This window comes from Mustela erminea, chromosome 10 (assembly GCF_009829155.1).
Source record: "Mustela erminea isolate mMusErm1 chromosome 10, mMusErm1.Pri, whole genome shotgun sequence".
NCBI classification, from domain to species: Eukaryota; Metazoa; Chordata; class Mammalia; order Carnivora; family Mustelidae; genus Mustela; species Mustela erminea.
This window is the reverse complement of record NC_045623.1, coordinates 91,274,141-91,293,527: the sequence shown is the minus strand read 5'-3', so window position 1 is coordinate 91,293,527 and position 19,387 is coordinate 91,274,141. Positions and strand designations below refer to the sequence as shown.

The 19,387-nt window shown below is 49.1% G+C and overlaps 2 protein-coding genes and 1 long non-coding RNA gene across 4 annotated transcripts in view; 2 read left to right on the top strand and 1 right to left on the bottom strand.

The window, feature by feature from the left end:
* Positions 1 to 9,392, bottom strand: part of RHCE (Rh blood group CcEe antigens) — a 36,994-nt gene extending 27,602 nt beyond the window's left edge. Inside the window, exons 1-2 of one of the 2 annotated variants that reach the window (XM_032303662.1) lie at positions 9,184 to 9,392; positions 146 to 332 (exon numbers count right to left, since the gene is read on the bottom strand). In XM_032303662.1, coding sequence (XP_032159553.1) covers positions 146 to 332; positions 9,184 to 9,334 — 338 coding nt within the window. In that variant the 5' untranslated portion in view covers positions 9,335 to 9,392. Of the gene's footprint in view, positions 1 to 145; positions 333 to 2,509; positions 2,861 to 9,183 lie in introns of those variants that run through there. The other variant, XM_032303661.1, reaches the window with a different exon arrangement.
* LOC116568145 lies at positions 2,969 to 7,051 on the top strand. The gene is made up of 3 exons (XR_004276518.1): positions 2,969 to 3,106; positions 5,304 to 5,372; positions 6,666 to 7,051. It is a non-coding gene; the product is annotated as an uncharacterized LOC116568145 (long non-coding RNA).
* A 9,352-nt stretch (positions 9,393 to 18,744) lies between the features above and the next one.
* The window catches only part of MACO1 (macoilin 1), a 63,234-nt gene continuing 62,591 nt past the window's right edge, over positions 18,745 to 19,387 (top strand). The window contains exon 1 of the mRNA XM_032361633.1: positions 18,745 to 19,095. Coding sequence (XP_032217524.1) covers positions 19,016 to 19,095 — 80 coding nt within the window. The 5' untranslated portion in view covers positions 18,745 to 19,015. The remainder of the gene's footprint in view (positions 19,096 to 19,387) is intronic.

Below are 19,387 nucleotides of genomic sequence, written 5' to 3'. Positions count from 1 at the left end.
ATTTGAATTTTAGATAAACAGTGAATAATTTTTTTAGCAGATATCCTCAATATTGCATAGTTTCGAGGGGACTTCCTAGCTCTTCTAGAACCAGCCCTCTTGGTCCTCAAGGACCCAAGAAATGATATAGCTGTCATCTGGTTACCTGGACAGTTTGATGACCACCTTGTTCTGGAAGTGCTGATCCAAGAAGCCATCCATCAAGACTGCCCACTGCACCCCTAGGGCCAGCAAAAAGAGGTTGAAGGCCACGCTGCTCCAGCCGTATCTCCGCAAAGACAAGTTGAGGAAGCCAAAGCCAAGGGCCGCCACGATGGTCACATCCTGGAAGACTGCCCAGGAGCAAATATGGAGAAGGAGCAAGAGAAACAGACAAGATAGAAAGTTAGAAATCAGAAATCAGAATTTATAGAACTTACAGAATTAGAATTTACATACATTCTGTAGGAATTTACGGGACGGCAGCTGGAAGGGATCATTAAAGGGTGCTTGGGCAAGTTAGTTTGCCTCTATGAGCCTGAGTCTTCTCATCTGAATAATGGGGGCAGTGCATACCAGGCAGGGTTGAGGTAAGGATACAATGAGCTAATGCAGGGGAAACACAAAGGCAGGGCCTGGCCCATAGTGAGTGCTCAGTAATTGTGGCAATTACTGTTATCATCAAACTTAACAATACAAACATGGATAAAGCATCTGAACCAGTGCTTGGCGCACAGTTGACATCGAGTAAAGGTTATCACTGTGGCTTCCGAGGAGCAGATTTTAAATTTTTTTTTTTTTTAAAGATTTTATTTATTTATTTGACAGAGAGAGATCACAGGTAAGTAGAGAGGCTGGCAGAGAGAGAGAGAGAGAGAGAGAGAGAGAGAGAGAGAGAGAGAAGCAGACTCCCCGCAGAGCAGAGAGCCTGATGTGGGACTCGATCCCAGGACCCTGAGATCATGACCTGAGCCGAAGGCAGCGGCTTAACCCACTGAGCCACCCAGGCGCCCCCCGGGGAGCAGATTTTAACCTGATCGTGTGCATGAGAAAGTAAGATTATGGAAGCCGATGACTCGGCCCAGAAAAGAGGGGCAGAAGGAGACTCAGAGGTTCTTTGGTAAGAACCAAATTACCTTTGCAGAAAGCAGTTCTCTCCCTTTGTCTCTTGCTGGGAGGGACCCAGTGGGCCGGCAGAAAGCACCAGGGCCATCTGAGGGACCCTCCCCTTTTCTAGCCTTGGACCCTGTTCAGGGGCTGCTGCGGCAAGTGAGTGCGAGAGACCTGCCTAAGGGCAGTGAGAGGTCATGGGAAGAGGAAAGGGTGGATGCTTTAATTTGATTCCAAGTTTGAAAAATGGGTAGCAGCTTGACCAACTTGGGTTCGAAATCAGGAATCTGGAACTTTCTAGATGTGTGGCTTCATCTAGTTATTTAAAGTCTCTGAGCTTAGTAATAGCCTATATTTATTGTTTCCCGTGTAGCAACACAGTTGTTTTTTAAAGTAATCTCTACGCCCAATGTGAGGCTTGAACTCACCACCCTGAGATCAAGAGTCATGTGCTTTCTAGCCAGCCACCCCTGCCCCCCCACCACTACCCCGGTTTTAATCACATCATACAGACCAGCCTGCTTCCTTCTCCCAGCCACCCTTCAAGGTCGGTGCTATTATTACCATTTCACAGATGTGAAAACTGAGCCACAGAGGAGTTAAGTAACCTGCCTAAATTCTCCCAGCTAGATTAAAACCCAGATGATCTGCTCTGAAGCCTGTGCCTTTACCTACACTATCTGTTCTTTGTCTTCTCATCTGTTGAATGGGAAAAATAATCACACTCTTCGTGTGGGGGCCAGAATTCAATGATTATAATGTACCCAATCGCTCACTGTTTTAGCAACAAACACCAACTATTTCCCATGTACAACTGCCTGGAGAGAGTACTTGATAGAATTTGTCCCCCCATGGGTTATTATCTTTGAGTTTGGGAGGGTTTTCCTTGTTTTTTTTTTTTTTCTTGATGTTTAAATTTTCTACAACCAGCATGCAGACCATAAAGACAAACAAAACACACACAGATGAAAAACCACATAGACTTCAAGTTTAGACAGTTCCGTTTCATCCCAGCTCTATCCTTCCCCATTAGGTTAAACCATATTAAAATTGCCAACATTTGACCATTTTTGACCTACAAAAATGGCACTTTACATGCTTCAACCTCATAGCTGCATGGCCTTGTAGGTAGCTTACTTTCCTCCTCCACTAAATAAGGCCAATCATGCCCACCTCAGAGGGAGCCGAGAGCTGAGAGGTGATGTTTTGTTCAAGGGCTTGGCATAGCACCTGGTGCAAGGATGCTCAGGAATGGTGGCTGTCCCCCGCTCCCGCCACCACCATCCACACCATCACAGTAATAAGAACCCACCTGGTCTCCGCTGGCTTTCAGCCCTGGCTCTGATCATGACAAGGAAACACTCATTTCCAGAACTCTCCAAAGTCTCAGAAAGCCCCTTCAAGTCACGTTTAAATTTACTTTCACTGAGAAATGCACAGGGTCTTGCGTGTGGAGACGTGAGTGGGGATTGATGCTCCCCAAACCATCTGGTCACACCAGGACCTCCTGAGGTGGTCCTGAGGACCCTCACCCCTGAGGACCTCCAAAGGGTCTGGGAACTTGGGGAGTGGGTGAGAAACGGCATTGATTCCACTTCTTGCCCCTTCTCCTGTGCTGTGGGGGAGAGGGAGGTGCAGGCAATGTTTCGTCTCCTGCTTACATCCTCTTAAGAGTGGGGGTGACAGGACATGTTTTGTATAGGGAGTTCCTCTTGGGATTGTTCAGATTCCTTCAGGAGCCAAGCAGGAAACTCTGTGTATGAAAGGCGCAATGCATATTTGGGAGCGGTACGGCCCGTGGCCAACTAGAGACTGCACACCCAGCCATCTCGTATTAAGTCCTGCTGTTAAAGCAAACACATCTGCCCAACAGCAGCGACACCGTATGCGTGGGGTCCACCACGTGTGTGGGGAAGCCCTTTCATTTTCCTCCCATTTCACAGAAGCAGACCAGAGAGAGCCTGTGACTTCCTCAAGACCACACAGCATGCTAGGAGCAGAGCCATTCTCTGTCCAGGTACAGCGCTCTTGTTTGCCCCCCTGAGGGACCCCATGCAGGTCCGCTCCCCTCTTGGGGCTTCAATTTCTCTCTCTGTAAACATGGGCGTGACTTGGTACTCTCCATGGCCTTCACAGCTCTGGCATATTCTGAGGAGAGAATCAATGGGTGGGGAGAAGAGGCTAACCAGGATAGGGCAGAGGTGGGGCCCTAAAGATTAGAGAGTCGGAGGATCTGGGCTGGGGGGTTTATCAGGCACAGCTGCCATCCCTGTCGCTGCTGCCAGGTGTAGGAGCTCAGGGCCTTCCACCCCAAGGCCCCACACTGTCCCTGAGGGAGGAGCTCTGCTCCACCTGTGGGGCAAAGTCAGGGGCAGTTTCTGGGAGCTATTGACAGACAGAGCCCATTCACCCCAAATGCGTGAGTCAGTAACATGACATTTCAGGCCTGTCTTTACTCTCTGCACCCTCCCACTACCTCACCCAGCCTCCCAGAGCTCTAGCACACACACCCCACCCCCACTCCTCCGCAGTCTCAGCACGGGAGCCCCACTTCAGGGCTGAGTCCCAGCTCAGGGCATCCCCAGTGGTGCAAGCCTCCCCCCTCAGATTCTGCGCTGCACCCCAGATCAGCTGCTGGGCCGATAGGCACATGGACTCTAAGGTGTTGGGTGGTGATAAGGTGTGGAAGTGCTACGGGGCCCCAAAGAGTAGGTCCCAGTGGGGAATACTACGGTTGAAGACAGTCGTTCAGGAGAATGTTACGAAAGCCCCATGACTTGCAGAAAGAGTCTAAGCTGAGGGCCCGGTGGTGTGAGAGGAGGTGATGATGGCCAGCATTGTAGGAACGGGCACGAGTGTAGTGCCCTCCACACACCAGGCACCATTCTAGAAGTCTTCTGGCTTTCACCTACTATAGCTTCATGCCGTAGGTACTATTTATTACCCACCTCCTACAGGTAGCAAAGGGAGGCCCAGAGAGGCCCTGTAACTAGCCCAGGTCACACAGCTAGCACATGGTGAGCGATCGGAATGCTGACCATCTGGGTTTAGCCACGATGCGTCATGCCTCCCCACATAGAACACGGGGTATAACGGTGAAGACTCTGAGTCAGGTTGTCAGGGCTCAGAGCCTGCCTCTACCTCTGTTTCCCAGTTTCCTAATCTGTAAAATGGGTATGAAACAATGGCACCTGCTCAGAGGATTGCTGTGAATAATTTCACTGGCTCATGCAAATCACTTAGCCTGGCACTGGATACGCAGAGTTAGTCACTATTATATTGTGCCTGCCACTTGTTGGTTATATGACTTTGGGCAAGACTGCCACCCCCTCCTCTGGCCTAGCTGCCCCTGTGATTCTAGTTCTGTGTTTCCACCCACCTCTGCTCCTTCCTCTGGTCTGTAGGCACTTAAGCACCAACAACTCGGAAGCCAGAACCAGCTTCTGGCCCTTAGGGTCTAGGCTCAACTTCCACACTCTTCTATCCACAGCTGACTGGGAAGACCTCTGATGCCCCAAACTGGGACCATCCATACAGCCCTAGGCTGACTTCTGTTTCCCAGTGGCCTCTACTCCCACCTTACCTTCACCCCTACAGCATCCTGGAATAGGAAAAAAGATGTCCCAGTCAAGGGGGCAGCCAAGGCTAAGATGTGGAACATTGTAGGATTTGGGGGTACTGTGTTTACATGTCAGTGGAAAAGCCCCTCTTGTCTTTTGGTAGCTCTCCTCCCTTTGAGGAGCAGAGGGGAGGGGGACCTGGGTAGTATCCACAGTGCAAGGTCCAGTATGTTTCCCCAATGTGGCAGTCCGAGGGCAGGCTCTGTGTGTAGATGGTTATAGTAATGGCTCCCAGTGAATCATGCCTTCCAGTATAGACCTCTCCCTCCTAGGTTGGGCCTTGTGATTTGCTTGGGCCAATGCAACATTAGTCAACATGTGACAGAGTGTCAAAAAGCACCCACTCATGAGGGCTTATCCTCTTTTACTGCTATAACTCTTCTGCTGAATCACTTAATCACGATCGTGAACAAACTAAATGGTTGCTTTTTTCAACCATTAAGTTTGGGAGTGGTTTGTTATGCAGCAATAGCTAGCTGCTGCATTCTACTTCTCCTAAGCATCTCGCAGTCACCTCAACCCCAAGCCCAGAATGAATACATCATCATTCATTTACTGTCCAACCTGTTCATCCCCTTCTGCTTCTGTTCTCAGGAACTGGCACTTCCATATACCTAAGCACGTGTCTGAAGCCATCCTAAACCCCTCCTTCACATCCATCAGGTACGACTCTTTTGATCTCCTAGATGTCTCTTGAACATTTTGACACCTTGCCTTTTTGGTGTCCCTCCCCATTTGGCCTCGTCACTGGCTGTGCAGACCAGTGGTCATCGGCGTAGGGAGCACACACCTCAGAAGGTGCTCCAGATGATCCCCAGGGGCTCCTGGAGGAAGATACGAGTCCTTCCAGTTTTTATAAAACTATAAGAAATTGAAGTCTATTCATAGTGAAAATGAACACTCTTAATCTGTCTTTATGTGTGCTCATTCATTCAAACCTTCCAACAATAAATTGAAAAAGTACTGTTGTCACGTGACCCAGGTTGAAATAGAGGCCAAGGGAGATAGAATAATTTGCCCAAGGTCTTGCAGCTAAGGGGCAGAGGCTTAAATCAGAGGTTAAATCAGTCTGGCTCCCGCATTTCTCAAACTCTCGTGTGGGTAAGAGTTGCTTAGAGGGTTTGGTAAAACACGGTGTGCTGGGGCCCACCCTGAACCTTTCTGATCAGGAGATATGGGTCAGGGCCCAGGAATCTGCATTTCTAACACATTCCTGAGCTGTTAGTGACTGAGGGGGTAGTCTGGGGACCACACTCTGGGAATCACTGATCTGGGCTATCCTACCTCCAAAGGCCTTGGTGAAGTTTGCAGCTCTGTAAGTATTTAAGACCCACAGACCCAGGAGCCTTCCCTGCTTGCTCAGGATGTCAGACAGTTTCTAGTCTCCTAGCTTTGGAAGGGGTCCCGAGGGAATGTTGGGCCCCCAGGGAAGAGGGTGATGTGTTTCTCTGTATTCATCAGGTTGCAATGAATGGCAGGGTTTTGTTTGGCTTTTTGTTTTAAATTCGATTCTTTATTATGGAAAACATTAAGCATATTCAAAAATAGAGTTGCATGGTGAATGTCATGTACCCATTCCCAGCTTTGATGACTGTCACACAGGGCCGATCTGGTTTTTATTATCTTTTCCACTTCTTTCCTTTTTTTTTTCTTCTTTCTGGCATAAAGCAAGCCCCGGCCATTGCTTCATTTCAATACACCTCTCTAGCAGATAGGGTCTTTAAAAAAAGCCCCATCATGCTATTATCAGACTTAACAAAACTAACAACAATTCCTGTATACCATACGGGATTCATGCTGATTGCCTCAAAAATGTCTTTTTGGAATTGGCTGCTTTGAATAACATTGAGTTCACATTGACTGGATTAGATCAAGTGAATTGACACATTAGGTAACCTAGTTTTAGCTCAACTAACCTTCACATAATGGACTAACAACACCTGCCTAAAACCACAGAATGAAGACAAAACCATAATGGCAGCCAAGCGTATGAAAAAAAAGGGCAGAGCGATGTTTCTTGTGCAAACCCTTCATCCGTCACATTCAAGGTTAAAAAGAGTCAGTCTAATTAGATCTGACAAGAAGTCAACCAGAAGAATTTGCAGTTATCAAGAAGACTCTAGGAATGGATTTACAGCCACTCTCAGTAATGGGAACAATGGACCTTGCCTTGAGATTGACTGGCACCATCAATCATCAGTAATTTGAAAACATTGTATATTTCATTTGACCTCTTCCAAATTTTCTAATTTGTGTGTGTTCTTACGATGTACAAAACATATTCATGCAGCAGTACTAGGTGATGACATGTAAGTATGGTACATGCTTGAAAGATGGTGTATGTGATCAGAAGCATTTGAAGCCCTCTGGTCCATACTACACACAAGCCATATGCTGGTCTCCCACCTCAAGTCATGGCCCTTTCCCTTACCCATCCCCCCATTAGCCCTGGAATGGCTTTCTCCATAACCTGAACCCAAACTCACCAAACCCCTGCTTCCTATCAGCTCAGCAGCAAGATGGTCAGGCTCCTTACTCAACCCAGTGGGTCCATGATGCCCTACTGCCTTTTTTGGGCTCCAATGTTGCAATATTAAGCCCTAACCTTGTCCACTCCAAGGAGTGCACACACCAACTCTTGCTGTCCTCTCACTCTGGATGATGATCCATTTTCACATGGTTAATTCCTACCAAGCCTCCAAGACATGGCTGGTCAGTTACTTCCTTCTAGAAGCCTCCCCTGACACCATCAACTCCCCTGCCTGGGTTGTGAGCTCTCCTCTGTGCTTCCATGTAAAGTGAGTGTCCGAAGACACTTTTTTTCTTTCTTTCTTTCTCTTTTTTTTTTAAGATTTTAGATTTTTATTTATTTGAGAGAGACAGAGGGAGAGGGAGAAGCAAACTCCCCGCTGAGCAGGGAGCCCAAAGCAGGGCTCGATACCAGGCCCTAAAGATCATGACCTGAGCCGTAGGCAGATGCTCAACCATCTGAGCCACCCAAGTGCCCTGAGGACACTTTATTTCTGTGTTAGCAGCAGAGCAGAGGGGGATGAAGAACATGCACCCTGGTGCCAACATACAGAGTTGAAAGACTGGCTCCTACACCCACTGGTTATGTGAAAAGTGACTCAAGCTCGCTGGAAAATGGGGCAGTGAAGCATAGTGGTTAAGGGCATGGAAACTAAAACCAGGCTGTGCAAATTTCAATTTGCTGTGCTGTCCTAGTTGAGTGACTTTGTGCAAATTATTCAACGTCCATGTGCCTCATTTCCTTATATGAAAAACAGATCATAATCGTACTGCCTCATGGGCTTGTTGTCAGGGTTCAATCTAAAGCATTAAAACTGTGCCTGGTACATAGTAAGAGTTCAATAAATATTAACTGATGAGCCCATGTCTAGATCCCGCACTGGTTGTAATACAGGGTTGAATGAATACATGCGTGAATGAATGGCATGCATTGAATTACATTGTATTGGACTGGAAAGAATGAAAGTGAAGTGAAATGAACTTCAGTTTGGCTAAGCCTTGTTCGTCAGGCACTAAGGGCCCCTCTCTGGGCCGGCTACTGAGCTAGTGCAGAGGCTTCTCTCCCCAGGTCATCTTTTTGTCCCGCTTACTGCTGCCAAGAGCCCGGCGAGGCTTTTCCTCTGCTTTCAGCTAACTAGCCAGTTAATGTCACTCAGGAAGAAGTGAGCACTCAACCAGACTAGGGCTTCAGCTTTGTCTCAGGGAGGACACTCAACAAGGCCCATCCATTATCATAGATAAGAGACTGGCCCAGCGAGATGCTTGAAACTCATCTCGATTTTTTTTTAAAGCAAAAGCCACACCACTGGGGACATATGTCTTGTTTACAGTTGTTCTCATCACAGTCTGTGAACATTTTTAGCTGCATATAAAATCACAACCATCCTACACTCCTCTTCAGCCATACCTTATGGCCCTGGATTTGCAAACAGAATGTAGACTTCCCAGCCAATGAGTGAGAAGGAGAAGCCTGGGGCTGGGGGAGGGGCAACAGAGTCACGCTACCAAAAGGAGGGTGGTACAGAAATGAGCAAAGAGACACACACACACACACACACACACACACACAAAAGCAAACAAAAACTAAAAGCCGAACAATGTGAAATTCCTCGCTGCTCGGGAGAAAGAGGAGGAAGGGACAGAAAAGCAGAGACTTAACGAAGACCATTTGGCAAAGGAAATTCTAGAAAAACAGAATAGGAGACCCCTCACTGCCCTGACAAATCAAGGAAGGCTTCATGGAAGAGATGTCCATGATGGTCCTTAAAGGGGGAGCCTAAGTTGTTGGCTGGTCTCTGCGCAACCTATAGGAGAAGGTGTGGGAACCCATTTATTCGGAGACTTTGTGGAGAGGAACATGTAGGCCCCTGGAGGACCACGGACCTTCTCACTTCCCCTGTTCCTGCTATTCGCCTCTGTGACCACCTCCGCTCTGGACACTCACCTCGAAAAGTCCTCATGAGCTGCTTCGGCGGATCCTGTGACAAAGTGTCGTAGGAGGTGAAAAAGAAGAAGATGACAACGAGAGCCGCCTCCAGCATTAGGGTCCACAGGGGCAGGCAGCGCCGCATAGACGGTGGGTACTTAGAGCCCATCCTGTGTCCGTGTCTGTGTGGCACCTGCACCCGCTCCAGGCATCACCCCTCTGCCCCCACCCGCACTCCAGGGAGCGATAGCGGAGATACCCGCCAAAAACCTTATCTCCGGCCGCAGGGCTGGCTTTGTTGGCCTGTTGAGGGAGTTAACACAGAAGCAGAGGGACTAGGACCGGCAGGGGAAGAAATGCATTTACTCCAAGGCGACCCCATTCATCAAATCACTCACTTATTTGTTCATTCAACAAGCAGTTGCTACGTTCCTACTCTAGGGCAGGCACGGTGTGCAGTTTCCAAGAGGGCGTCCATTCACTGGGCACCCACCCCAGAGAACCCTCCTTTGCTCTTGACTTCAGTTTAACCTCCCCATCTCCTTACAAGGTGGAGAGTGGATCAGCACTCCTAATTTACAAATGGGGAAACGGAACCTCAGGGGGAGCTTTGGATTGACAAAATTTCTCTTTTAAAACCTTACCCAGTGAACTCTTACTAAGAATGTATTGAATGAGAATGAATGAAGTGAAAGCAAAAACACTAAGCCCTGAGGAAGATCCAGACAGAACCCCTGGGGAGCTAACTCTGTAGAGTTACATGGTTGGAATTATTTATATTTGGATCTGTATTTAAATCTACTTGTTTGTAAATCTTTTAAGGGTAGGTGGGGAAGAAGAAAGGAGGCTTGGGTCCAGCTCTAGTAAAAACCTGGCGGAGTCCTGCCCAAGCCCTAGGCTGTAGCTGTCTCCAAGTCTGGTCACCTCTTCACAAAGCAACCCAGGACTCTGCCTGGGGCATATGTACTTATAGTATCTGAGGCAGGCCAACAGCTTCAGGACCCCTGTCCCAAAGCAGGGGGCAGGCAGTCCCCTGAAATGCGCTTTAGGGTACCTGGGATCCAGTTCTGACCCTGCAGCTAACTTTTGTAGCCCCCATCCATGGGCCTAGCAGATGGTCTGATCTATAATAAGCATAAAGAAAGGGAGGGAGGGAGAAAGGAAGGGAAGGATTGAAATTTTCTTACCTTCTACACTGGCTGCAGCTTCTGGCCTTTGAGTGTAGACTGAATTTATGGGGCCTCAAGTAATAAAACTAGACTAGGAATTGCAGGGAGGCAGATTTTGGCCCACCATGGGTGGATTCTTTTTTTTTTTTTTTTTTTTTTGGGGGGGTGGATTCTTTATTGACCATTACGGTTGTCCAGAGAAACAGGCTATTCATGTGGTAGTAAGCACCCTGTCCCTAGCGGAATGCAAACAGAAGCTGATGGTTACATGTTAGCAAAGTCTTGGAAGTGATTCATATGCAGTGTGCAAGAGATTTTAATCACCCAGAAGAATCTTGTCATTCTGTTTTTAGATGAAGAAACTCACACCAGAAGGTCATACCCAAGGTCATACAGTCAGCTGACATCACTCTCTTCTTGCTCAGTGTGGCTTTATTTGCAGAGGGAAAAAAAATTGAAAGTAACCTAAATGTCCAGTAGTAGGGGACTGGCAAATAAGCTACAGGACACACATCATGGTCCTGAACATACGTGGAAAATCCAGAGGAAAATGCTTTTAACGTTCAACAAATTGACACAGAGAATATACTATTGGGTGGAAAAGCGAGTTATGGTACAGTGTGTACAATATGTTCCCACTTTTGTAAAAAATAACAATAATAAAACCATATGTTAGTGCATGCATGGGGGAAAAATGGCTGTGAACGACCAACACCAGTTCCTTTTGCTCTAGATGTTTCCTGGAGCTAACACTCACCAAGCACTTACCCTTGGTAGGTACTGTTCTAGGCACATGTATGAACCCAGTTAAACCCTGGGAGGGGGTTCCTATTAGCCTTACACTATAAAGGTGCAGAAGGGTCATGTGATTTTGTCCAAGGTGTCAGGACAAGTAAGTAGGAGAACTGGGATTTAATCCAGACCCAAAGCCCAGATTGAGCAACTGGGCGTTCAGCCATGTAACTGTGGCCCAGACGACTTCTAAGTCCTCTTCAACATCTAGGAACATGGGATTCCCAGTCCTCTGTCACCCTCAACAGTAGCAATAGACAGAAGGTAGCCTGACCCCTAGAGATCAGAGATAGAAATCTCCATACCCTCATGGTCACCCCATGATTCTGATTTCTGGCCCTCAGCACTTCCCGTAAACTGGGTTTCCATAAGGAGAGGGCTCCCCTGTGTGGGGGATAAACAAACATGACCTTAGCTGGGCTGGGTCCTGTACCAGCACCTTGTAAACCAGGCAGCTGGACTCACCTGCCCAGGGACACCAAAGGTCAGCCAGATGAACATGAAGATTTTCAGCCACTGCTGGCTCCTGTGCCTGGAGCCCCCCCGATGGTTGTGTTTATCCTCTGGCCAGCACAGTGTGGGTGGCAGCTGGTTCCACACCCCTGGAAACCCCTATGCAGACTGCTCCTGCCCCAGTCAGGGACTGACTGCTTGACAAGAGGGCCAAGCTCCTTGCCAAACAGGCTTTCTTTAATAAAGGGAGGTGTCCCCCTCAGTTGGCCTCTCCCAACAGATTTGTCCAAAGGGGAATACCCCTCCGACTCTTGCAAAATGTCCCTGTTTTCAGACTCCGGCTCCGGACATTCTGTCTCCAAATCCTCAAGGCAGCTCACCTGGTACAAGAAAGCACAGGGGATTGAGGGCAGATATGTCACAAAACAAATAGAGTTAAATGTTCATTGTCAAATCTTAGGTGGGAGGTACATGGCTTTTCACTGTATCATTCTTCCAACTTCTTTGGCTTCTGTTAGAAACTTTTCATAACAAAATATTAGGAAAAGCACTTTGTGCACCTGCTGCTCCCTCTGCCCGAAAGCCTCCTCCTCCTGTCAGAGGACCACCCCCACACTCTCCATCTCCCAGCCAAGCACTGAAAGAACAGGGATTTTTTTTTTTAAAGGTTTTATTTATTTATTTGACAGAGAGGGATCACAAGTAGATAGAGAGGCAGGCAGAGAGAGAGAGAGGAAAGCAGGCTCCCTGCTGAGCAGAGAGCCCGATGCGGGACTCGATCCTAGGACCCTGAGATCATGACGTGAGCCAAAGGCAGCGGCTTAACCCACTGAGCCACCCAGCCGCCCCAGAACAGGGATTTTTGATTGTTGTATCTCAACACCTAGTGCTCCGTCCTAATAGGTGATCAATAAATATTTGGTTTTTAAAAAGATTTTCTTTATTTATTTGAGAGAGAGAGAGAGAAAGCACATAGAGGGAGAGGGAGAAGCAGACACCCCACTTGAGCCAGAGCCTGAGGTGGGGCTCGAACCCAGGACCCATGAGATCATGACCTGAGCCTAAGGCAGATGCTTAACTAATGGAGCCACCCAGACTCCCCTAAATATTTGTTGAATAAATAACAACTGCCATTTTCGGAATGCCAAGCACTGGACCAAGCATTTTGCATACATTATTCCATCTACTTTTCCCCTCAAGCCTGTGAGAACAGGCACAGTCATCCTGTCTTACAGATGAGGAAGCTGCTGCTCAGAGAGGTGATGTGAGTGCTCAACGTCACACAGCTCATAAATGCTAGGGGTGGGACCCAACCACTTCCATCTATGCCAACCGCTTATGCTGTCAACTACTTTGCAATTCTGCCTTCCATTTAGTAAACCACTCACAGTCTCAATTTCCTTATGAGTCAAGTAAGGTGACCTGCTCTACTTTCCTCACAGAGTTCTCACAAACCTGGGAAGAGTAAGCCTGAGTGGCAGCTGGGTTATAGAAAGGAAGGGGGGCAAGTGGTAGCATGTCTGTGGCCTTCTGATCTAAGTGACCAGGTTTCCTCCAGGTATGACGAATCAAGTCCGAGAGACTGCGGAATTCACATGTAATCATGCATTTTCTATAAAAACAGGACTCAATCATCATACTCACCATGTCATCCTCATCTGAGTCAAGCATTGTAAAGCTCGGTCATGGGCAGTGAGCAAGCACGTAGGGAGGTCCTCCATTACCTCTACCAAGGGTGTGTGATCCTGCTCTGGGCCTGCCTGGTTAAAGTGGGGCTCAGTCAATCATTCATTCACTGAACGAGAGCTTCAGAGTCAGGCAATTTGCGTTCAAAACCCGACTCCACAAATTATTAGCTGTGTGAACTTGGACGGGATGATCAATATCTCTGTTTCCTCATCTTTTTTTTTTTTTTAAAGATTTTATTTATTTATTTGACAGAGATCACAAGTAGGCAGAGAGGCAGGCAGAGAGAGAGAGGCGGAAGCAGGCTTCCCGCTGAGCAGAGAGCCCAATGCCGGCCTCCATCCCAGGACCCTGAGATCATGACCTGAGCCGAAGGTAGAGGCTTAACCCACTGAGCCTCCCAGGTGCCCTGCTTCCTCATCTTTTTTTTTTTTTTTTTAAAGATTTATTTATTTATTTGACAGAGATCACAAGTAGGCAGAGAGGCAGACAGAGAGAGAGGAGGAAGCGGGCTCCCTGCTGAGCAGAGAGCCCGATGCGGGGCTCAATCCCAGGACCCTGGGATCATGACCTGAGCCGAGCAGAGGCTTTAACCCACTGAGCCACCCAGGCACCCCTTCCTCATCTTTAAAGTAGAGAAAATCAGTGTCAACCTCATAGGGTGGTTGTGAAGATTTTTTTTTTAAAGGTTTGTTTATTTGAGAGAGAGTGCGGGCATGTGATGGGGGGAGGGGCGGACAGGGAGAATCTTCAAGTAGACTCCTCACAGGTGTGGAGCCTAATGTGGGGCTTGATCCCATGACCCACAAGATCATGATCTGAGCTGAATCCAAGAGCTGGACACCCAACCGGCTGAGCCACCCAGGGAACCCCAGTCATGAAGAGTATATGAGGAAGAGTGCGTTAAGTGTCAGATGTGTAGAAAATCTTCCATAAATATTCGTAATTATTATAATTGCACAGGGTTGGCATATTTACTGTAGAAAACTCTGAAAATGCAGACATGGCAAAAAGTTTACATAAAGCATCCATGATTTCAACATCTCCAAAAACCAGTTCTACTTCTTTTTGTATATTTTTCAGATTTTTATTTTACTATTCATGTGAATTTACACCTTGTTTTCTCCCCTACAAAAATGGGATTATACAGCATATACTGTTGGGTAATTGCTTTTTCCATGAACAGTATATCATAAATCATTTCCAAGCCAGGACAATCTTTACAGTTTATCAGGGTGGCTAAGAACCCAGGCTCTGATGCCAGAATTTCTGAGTTTGAATCTGGGCTCTGTCACTTATTGTGTGACCTTAGGCAAAGAACTGACTTGCTCTGTGCCAGTTTTCTCCTCTGTAATATGGCATCAGTAATCATCCCTACCTCGTGGGGTTGTTGTAAGGATGAGATCAAAGTGCTTAGAGCAGTGACTGTATGTGGTAAGTGCTGTGTGTCACCATTCTCCATGCCACAGGACTTTTGTGGTAAGAATGTGTGACCCTGTTTGACTAGCTCCCTTTGTGGGATTATCTGAGCTATTTCTAAACTGTTCCTGTTCTAAACACTACAATGAATATTCTCCATTAACAGGGCTCTCTAGGGGACACAGATACATGTATGAGAGGTGGCCATCCTAATGTCTGGATTTTTCTGTGACTCCTGAGGCATGGGAACCAAGTTCGAGGCAGCTGGGCCAGCCCTGCCTGGTGGGCTTGAGGGAACTGAAGCTACTTAAAGGGGGGGAATGTAGTTTTCTTGTTTGTGATACAGGGTGTGATGATCACTCTCCAGGCTATTCTGAGCCATTCCAAGCTCAGGTGAAGCTCAAGTGCAAATCTCAATCCCTTGCTCATCAAACATCCGAGGAGAAGAGGAGGGAAAGCCCTGAATTCTTGACTGGGTCTTGGTCTTTTGAATGAGAACAAATGATTTCCCTTCCCTGTCTTACTCATCTGTAAAATGGCCACTGACCTCCCCTGGCTCCTGACTGGTAGTAGAGGTATGGGGAGTTGGGGGTGCTCTGTGGCAGGCAGGAGGTCTGCCTCATATCTGCCCAGGTCTGTGCCCTTAGGATCCCAAAGAGCCATTTGAGGGCTCAGAGGGGAAAGGCTGGCACTTGATTGGAGCCAAAGGGGGTGTGGGCTAGGGTGGGCCAGTAAAAGAGATGGTCTGGCTGGGGCAGAAGGAGTGAGAGAGAACAAAATGGAGAAGGGCGGTTGTCCTGTGGGCTCTTGGCAAGAGGACCATTCTCATCATCCCACTCAAGCCAATCACCCGACCAACACCAGATACAACCTATAGCATCACAGCTTGATCTCATTCAGCTGTTCCTTGAGCTAAACTGCTCTACCAAGCCAACTTCAGAATTTTATTTTCTCTGAGCCTCAGTTTTCTCATCTGCAAAATGGAGCTAATATGACCTGCTTCTAAACATAGGGCTTGAAGTGTCTCCAGAGTGGATCTTGGCACAACTGTATGCAGGTAACTCAACACCAGGGAGTTAAGACTGGAACCCAGAACTCCAGATTTTCTCTGTTCTCTCTTTCTCCCATGTAGCCTTATGCTTGAGAGTAACTCCCAGTCACTCCACGCTTTTCCCATGGCATGGAATGTCCTTATCAGGATAGTAGGCTAGACAGTGAGCTTCGGCGCCTCTGTCATCTTTTCCAGGATTACTCACCTTTTCATTTCACAGTGTGTCATGGCACTGTCCTAGATAACAGGGACTTAAGGGGGAAGTGGAAAAGCCCATGGATATGGCCCTGTTATAACCTTACTGAGTTGGCTGTTTGTCTCTGGCTCGGGTAATCTGAAGCGTTGAGGTTCTGGAGCTGATGGTTATTCAGATCTAGGGTCCCATGGAGTCTGGAGCCAGGATCTTACCATGAAAACTTCCTAAGGCATTCAAGCCACCAGCATATTGATTTTTAGGTCCTGTCTGTATCCTCCTCCATGAACAAATTCACCTTGGCAGCTGAAGCCTTTTCCTGCTGCTCCAAGCAGAGCGTTCCATTCAGACCCTTTCACAATGATGGGCAGCCTTGGTGGAAGTTTGAACTCCCAGAGTTTGTTATCCTTGGCCACGCAGGGCCACTTTATCAACATGCTGGAGAGAAGTGAGGGATGAAAAACAAGTATACTATTAATAGTAACAGTTTGCTGTCACCTATTGCATGCCCAAGTGGAAAGAGAGGTTCTAAGATTCTGTGACGTGCCCAAGCTAGTAAGTGGCTAAGCTGGTCTGAAAAGGCAGGTACTCTTGCGATTTTTCAAAATTGCGTCTCTTCAGAATATGGATCCAATCTCCCAAGAAGCTTTTGTCCTTGGTGGATGAACAAGCCTACCCAGGAAACTGACTTAGGAGCAGCACTGGGGAGATGCTCCGTGTGGGAGCAAAGGCAGGAAGAAGGGAAGATAAAGCTTCAATGGGTTTGAGGACAGTGAGTAGATAAGGCTTGCTGGAAAAGGAGACTGGGTCTCCCTTGTGAGGGCTCTGGATGCCATAACAAAGAGAATGGTTTTCAGGTTTGGGAGATCTTTAAAGATTTGTGAGCAGAGTAAAATAACAAAGAACAGCAGATGAGAATGATGAATTTGATACAAATTACAAGTTCCTCCTTGGGGGTAATTATAGGATAGGAAGAGGTCCACTCACTTCAGGACAAAACCAGATACCATCTACTTCCTGGAAGTTTTTAAAATGTGCTGGAAGACCACCTAACAGTCCCACTGCTGGTGTGTGGTTAAGTTGGTACAGCCACTTGATGGGAGATTCAGCAGCCATCAGAAATATTTAGGGAGAATGCATAGTAACATGGGACAATGTTTACATTAAGGGACAGAATACAAAAAGATGGACCTTAAAGGCCCTCAGGGGCAACCCTGTTGGGACCCCTCGCACTTTTTTTTTTTTTAAGATTTTATTTATTTATTTGACAGAGAGAGATCACAAGTAGGCAGAGAGGCAGGCAGAGAGAGAGAGAGGAGGTAGCAGGCTCCCCGCTGAGCAGAGAGCCCGATGTGGGGCTCGATCCCAGGACCCTGAGATCATGACCTGAGCTGAAGGCAGCGGCTTAACCCACTGAGCCACCCACGCGCCCACCCCTCGCACTTTTGAGAGCTTTTTCTGTATGTTCACTTAATAAACTTCTTTTGATCTACACACACACACACACACACACACAACACACACACACACACACAGAACAGAACACAAAGTTGAATATCTAGTATGATCACTACTCTGTTCAGTAATAATAGCAGCAATAGGAAAAAGAATATCACCCATGGGGACAAATAGGAAAAAAAGAAAAAATTTAGAATGCTGATAGTGGTCGTGATAAGGTGATGAGATCCATGAGTGTTTCTTTTCCCTTCAGCTACTTTTTGACAGCTGCCCAGTTCTCTTTAATGACATTCTTTTTAAAAGAATCTTTGCTGTATTTTCTAATGTGATTTTTTTCATACCTACGTTGCAAGGGAATAATGAGGAATAAATGAGTAAGTATATGTAAAGCACTTAGCACGGTGCCTGCCACAAAATCGGAGCTCCAGGAAGGTCGGGTGAGGGGGTCGCTGGCCGGTGTCCCAACATCTGAGAAGCCCGGCCCTCGCCGCGGAGCAGCCGCTCTTAGTCCCCGCGGCATGGGCCCCTCGCGCGGCACAGACACGTCCCCGACGCTGACGCTCGCCGTGTCCAGCAGGCACTATGCCAGCGGAGCCAGCCACGCAGCCAGCCCTGCGGACGTGGAGCGAGGGTCGCACCGCCCCATACACACCCGGCAGCCCAGCGCGACGTCGCGCGCACCCACGGCCCCGCCCCCTGTGACGCGAACTCTAGGGGGCGGGACCGCAGCAGCCCCGCCTCGCACCTCCTCCGATTGGCCGCCGCCCTGTCACCACGTCGCGGGGAGCTGGCAGGGTGTGTGTGTGTGTCTATGTGTGTGGGGGGTTTGCTTTGTCATTCGTACCCCCGTCGCGCGCTGACGCGGCCGGCCTGGCAAACGCTCCAGGATCCGCAGGAAGGGCCCCCGGCGCTGACCCCGGAGGCTCCCGGCGGGGGAGGATGCTGCGAGCCCCTTACATAATGACGCGACTGACTGGAGCACATGTCAGCGCAGAAACAGCACATGCCGCAAACCCAGGCCTCCTTATTTCATACGGTGCTAGTGATAGCGGGCACTGAATATAGCACGGTATGCTCTAGCATGGATTATCATACAATGAAACGCAATTCAATAGTCATGAAGTGTACCTTCGCAATAAGGCATAATATAGGATGTTATATTTATAGGGCCTATTTATAAGCCTCTATTTAAATCTTTTCTGATAGGCCCAGGCACGCACACAGACACTATAATGATTGGCGCATTCTTCTGTCCTTCAAAGAGGCGGGTTCTCGAGTCCGTTTTGCCTCAGCGGGCCCTTGGATTGGCCGGCAGCGGCGTAGCGGCGCCTTCCATTGGCCCCGGGGGCCGTCCGTCGGAGCCGAGGAGGCGGGCAGGCGGCTGGCTGGTGCTGGGGCGGGCGGGCCCCGGAATTGTCATTTCTTTGTTTCCGAAGGCGGAGGAGGCTCTGAGCCCCCCCTCCCCGTCCCACCCCCTCCCCCCGGGTGCTGGCTCCATGTCTGTGTGACCGGCCCCAGGGGTAGAGTCCAGGCCCGACGCGGGGCGGGCCGGCGGCGGCGGCGGCGGCGGCGGCCGAGGTGAGAGACGGCAGCGGAGGCGGCGCGGGCACCCGGCCCCCCAGCGGGAGGATGAAGCGGCGGAACGCCGACTGCAGTAAGCTCCGCCGCCCCCTAAAGCGGAATCGGATCACCGAGGGCATCTACGGCAGGTGAGCTGCGGCGCCCCCGCCTCCGCCCGCGCGGGCCCCGCGGCCCCCGGTCGGCTCCGGAGGGGCCCGGCCCCGTTATGTAACCCCGACTAGGCCGCACGCCCGCGCCGGGGGCTCTCCGGAGGAGCGCAGCCCGGGGGGCTCCGGCCGGCCCGCAGGGGTGCGCTCCGGGGGCGCGGGGCGTGGCGAGGGCCGCCGGCTGGGCGGGGAGGGCGCGGCGGGCGCTGGCAGAGGAAACAGCCGAGCCGCCGTTGGGCGCTCCCTGGCCCCGCCGGGGCCGGGGGGGGGGGGG